Source organism: Fukomys damarensis, unplaced genomic scaffold (assembly GCF_012274545.1).
Source record: "Fukomys damarensis isolate Sample0158 unplaced genomic scaffold, DMR_v1.0_HiC HiC_scaffold_11, whole genome shotgun sequence".
NCBI classification, from domain to species: Eukaryota; Metazoa; Chordata; class Mammalia; order Rodentia; family Bathyergidae; genus Fukomys; species Fukomys damarensis.
In genome coordinates this window covers 44,159,502-44,164,392 of record NW_022900923.1, presented here as the reverse complement: position 1 = coordinate 44,164,392, position 4,891 = coordinate 44,159,502, and the positions used below count along the sequence as shown (strand labels likewise).

Genomic DNA, 4,891 nt, shown 5'->3' with positions numbered 1-4,891 from the left:
TTAGAGATATGTGGAAAGACCTCCCAAGATGAGTGTGTGCTGTTCGGTCCAGTTTCTGCTTCTGTAACAGAAAGCCTGAGACTGAGTGATTTATAGAGAATTGAGGTTTGATTGGGATCATGGTTCTGGAGGCCGGGAAATCTGAGAGCCTGGTGCTGCTTCCACTCAAAGGGAAGTGACAGGGAGGGTGGGTGGGAGCCCAGGAGGGGCAAAGGTGAGGGGCAGCTCCCTCTCACAGTGACCATGCGGCCTCCAGAGCAGGAGCAGGCCCCTGCGTTCCCGCCTCATGGCCTGAGCACTGTCCCACCCACACCAGTGTCCGCGGGAGTCTGGTGGGGGCGGGGAAGGGGCACACGGGAGCCACAGCAGCGAGCACAGTGGCGATGGCAGTGACAACAGCACAGAGACAGTGAGGCCTTCTTCCGGCCCTCAGGTGCCCCAGGAGATAGCCCAAGGCTGGTGTGACGAGAAGGAGATGCCCTACTTTGAAGTCAGTGCCAAGAATGACATCAACGTGGTGCAAGCCTTCGAGGTGCTGGCCAGACAGGCTCTGTCCAGGGTGAGTGTGTGGAGGGGTGTGGGAGCCCCCAGAGGAGACCATACTGGCTCGGGGTGCAGGGGTGCTTGCAGAGGGGACCCCCCAGTTCTGGAGCCACAGACCACAAAGTGCCTGCGCCTGCACTGGGTGGTTACAGCCGCCTCTGCGGAGCTTCTGGAAACTCTGGTCCTGTGCCCTCCTCAGTCACGTCCAGCAAGGGTGCCGGAAGGGGTGGTCCAGCGCCCTCCCCACAGCGGGGCAGAAGCCCAGGAGGCCAAGCATTTATCCTAGCGGAATATGCAGCCTGCGGGAGGTGCTGCACCCTCCCACGAAAAAGAAAAGCAGGCCTCTGCCTGCTGGCAGGACTGCACGCAGCTGGCACAGTACCCCGCACTGACCAAGTCGGGGACCCCAGCCTCGGGAGGGAGACAGGCACACAGTGGTTTAGGACTTGGGCGGGGGGGGGCACCCTGACCACCTACCCTGTGGTGGAGGAGAGGGGAGGCCAGTAGCAGGGGCGTTTTGTTTGGTTTCACGGGACTGGCCCTTGAACCCAGGACCTTCACACTGAGCTACACCTCCAACTCGTTTTTAACTTATTTTTATTTTGAGACAAGCTCTTGCTCCATCACTGAGTTGCCCAGGCTGGGCTTGAACTTGCCGTCCTCCTGCTTTGGCCTCCCAGAGTGCTGGGCGACGCCTGAGTAGCAGCAGGGCTTTGGTGCTGTCCTGAGTGGAGCTGGGGGCTCAGAACAGGAGATGGGCAGGAGGAGGGGCTCAGCCTGCCCGGCATCGTCCGCCTACCATCGACGTGGGCTTCTTCAAATATGGGGGGAGGTCATCGCAGCAATGAACGGAGCGAAGGAGAAGCGCGGATGGGACAGCGGGGCCTCAGTGGCGGGCCGGGCGGCAGCGCCCTCTAGCGGCCAAGCCGGGCTGGGCTCGAGCTCGCTCTCGGTAATCCGCAGTGCCCCAGTCTTGCAGTCCCTGGGATCGGCTCGTGCTTCCCCTCCCACTCGCCAGACATCGCAAGGGACGCGGCGGGTGTCCATCTTGTAGTGCACTGAAGCGCTGTGGCCTTATTACACAGTCAGGGTGGCTTCTGACCCTCAGTGGGCGAACCTCCTGCGTGCTCCCCGGGAACATGCACTGCCTCTTGTGGGGAGATGTGATTGGCAATCTCATGTCCGCCCCCCTACGCTTACCCAGGAAAGTGACCACGAAGACCGGAAGTCACAGGTGTCCAGTCTGCAGTCTGGCCTGGATTCGAGTCCCGCCCTGTGCCTTCAGAGTGACACCTGGGCACGACATGACCCATCCGAGCCTTGGTTTCCTTCTCTATAAAGCAAAAGTAATTCAATTCCATAAGAAAAAATTTGGCAAAGTAACATTTTCACAATAAGAGACACACACAAGGACAATACAATCAAATCCATGTGAAGTTTATTGTGAAGTAGAAATTTGCACACAGACAGAGGAAGAAAAAGTTTTCAAAGACATTTCCCAGAAGGGCCCCGGCCTTGTGTGTGGGTGAGGCTGGGCAGTCTGGGTGCTGAGCTGCAGACCCTGAGATACTCATAATGGAAAAGATTTTGTTGAGCGTAAAGACCCATCACCCAGGCTGACTTGGTAGCTGACACTCTGCTGCTGGCCCTTAGACCCTACCGGGGAAAGGGGAGAAATGCGGGCCTTCGGGCACAGGCCTGTAATCTCAGCTACGGGGAGGCTGAGGCAGGAGGACCACAAGTTCAAGGCCAACCTGGGCAGCTTAGCTGGGGATGTAGCTCAGTGGCAGAGCACTTGCCTAGCAGGTGTGGCCCTAGCTCTTCTTGGGAGAGCAGCAGAAGGGGAGGACAAACAGGAGAGGGAGGAGGAGGAGGAGGCCCTTCGCCTAGGACCTATGGCCTTGAGAAGGGACCCTCACCACACCACCCCCACCGGCACCAAGGCGGGGGTGTTCTTGGCCAGAAGGGTGGGGTTGGGGAGGTCGGAGGACTGGCTGGGGGAAGAGGGTGGGCAGCGCCCCAAGGAGAGAAGGTTGGGCGCTGGGGAAGGGGCTGTTGCCATTTCTGCTTGAGCCCAAGTGTCACCTCCGCTCTTCCTCTGGGCCCGGGGTGGAGGTTGGAGGCCGGGGCTCCGAGTCCAGCCTCAGGGCTCTGGGAAGAGCCTGGCAGAGGAGGTGGGGAGGGGGCAGGTGGGAAGGCAGGAGCTTCCCCTCTGAGCCTCAGTTTCCCCACAGTGCCCTGGGAAAGGAAGAACTCACCCAACCTCCCTGGCCTTTCGGAAGCAGGGTTGGGGCGAGCTCCCCCGTGGAGGCCAAACGCTGACCACTGTCTCCCTCCCGCAGTATCGAGGCACCCTGGAGAATCTCCTCGGGGATTCCATCAAGCTCACGCCCTGCCAGGCGAAGAGCAGGTGCTGCTGAGGCCTCTCCGGCTCTGGACCCCAGAGCCGAGCGCACTGCCCCCCCAGGAGGCGGAGGCCCTGCTGCCAGAGTCTTGACTCGCCGGGCTGACTGCAGTGAGGCCCAGCGCGGCCCAGGTGAGGCTGCCTGGCGGCTCAGCTCCCTGCCCCGCTCCCCCAAACGCACCCTGCAGATAGCGAGGTCCTGGACCCCTCGGGCTGCTCCCCTGTCTCCCGCGGCCCCGCCCAGCAGGGCCCGGCTGCCTGCAGGGACTGAGGGGACCTGGAGCATGGGCGGCTCACAGTTCTCTCTCCAGCCTCAGTTTGCTCATCCGTCAAGTGGGAGCCTGGCTTGAGGCCGGAAGCTGCCCTTAACTCTCAGTGCTGCCGGTGCTGTGCAGTGGCTGCCCCTTCAATGGTATCTTTGAGTTCCGACTTGTCCATTGCACTGCGGTGCAGCGATAAAACGGACAAGAGCCCGTCCGTCTCCAAGAGCCGGAGAAGAGGACAAACACAGAAGCTAACCAGATGAGGTGGCCCAGGAGGGCTTCCCCGAGGAGGTGAAACTTGCCCGGGGCTGGAGGAAGAGCATTTCAGGGGGAAGAAACAACGGGGCGGAGGCCCGACGCAAGGACCCGCTCGCTACGTTCTGGGAACATCAAAGGGACAGAAGGGATGTCGTCCTCCAAAGACAGCTGCGCCCCATGCCCCTTTTGGCCAGCAGAGGGTAGCAGCGCCTGTCGCTTCCGAGAATTCCGATTCCTTCAACTCAGGAAGAAATGCGCAAGAACTGCCACGCGGTGATTCGGACAGGAAATCAGAATCCGACGGGTACCAGAAGGCGGGGCCGGGAGCCGCGGGTCCTGAGTGCCGCATGCAAAGGGTGGGCTGACCCCTCCGTGAAGTCCCGCTCAGATCCGGGCAGAGGGGGTGTTGGCTCTGCAAGCAGGTGTCGCCCAAGAGCCCGGAGGAGCCGGGAGGGTCGGCAGCGACTGGAGTTTGACCGGCTCGTGCTCGCCAGCACGTGCGCGTGTGCGGCTGGCACCGGGCAGGGGCGCGCGAGGAGACAGTGCCCTGGTGGGGAGGTCCGTCTCTCACTGGGCACAACTAATAAACGTGTCCTGTGTTTTTATCCATTGTGTAACAGTATTCTCCTTTTGTCCATCTGCTCAAATTGCAGCCACTCAGTCAACTGTGGACTAAAAATATGAAGTAGGAAGTCCAGGGGGAAATGGGCAATTTTAACTCATGTGTCATTCTGAGTTGAGTTATGAAACCTCATACCACACCACCCAGGTCACAAATCATCCCTATGTCCAGTGTATCCACCCTGGGTATGCTACCCTCCTGTTAGTCACTGAGGAGCCACCTTGGTTATCAGTCAGCTGGAGTATATGTTCAGCGCTTGTGTCAAGCAACGCTTAAGGAATAGCCTAACGTCATTTCACAAGGGCTCCACCACCCCTCACTCCTCACCACAGAGGCGTGAATCATTTCACCTCATCACAGAGAAAAGGGTGGGTGCCGGTACCGCATAATAAGACATAAGATATTTTGACTAGATAGTCATACAACTTTTATTACAGTGTATTGTTATAATTGTCCTGTTCGTTTACTGTGTCTGATTCATAAATTAAACTTTACCATGGTGGATATGGATAGGAAAAAAGCATAGAATATAAAGGTCTTGTCACTATAGGTGGTTTCAGACATCTACTACTGTGGGTCTTGGAATGTACAGTGGGCCCTTGACTTACAACCTGAATTCGTCCCCCAGGGCTGGTTGTAACTCATGTTGGTCAGTTGCCTCCAAAGTCTCTCTTCCGTATAATTTTAGGCCACACTTTCTTCCAGGCAGATCTCAGCGTCCTCAGAGAGACACTGGCCCAGGATTTCTCAATGAACCCCACACAGGAAGGGATGCTGTCACGCTCCTTCCAGGGCTCTCTC

The 4,891-nt window shown here is 58.5% G+C and overlaps 1 protein-coding gene across 2 annotated transcripts in view; it reads left to right on the top strand.

Annotated features, from left to right (window-relative positions):
• Window positions 1–4,011, top strand: part of Rab7b (RAB7B, member RAS oncogene family) — a 22,048-nt gene extending 18,037 nt beyond the window's left edge. For both annotated transcript variants that reach the window (XM_010613083.2, XM_033762222.1), the window contains exons 5-6: window positions 434–559; window positions 2,886–4,011. In XM_010613083.2, the coding sequence (XP_010611385.1) occupies window positions 434–559; window positions 2,886–2,963 (204 nt within the window). In that variant the 3' untranslated portion in view covers window positions 2,964–4,011. The remainder of the gene's footprint in view (window positions 1–433; window positions 560–2,885) is intronic.
• The last annotated feature ends 880 nt before the right edge of the window (window positions 4,012–4,891 follow it).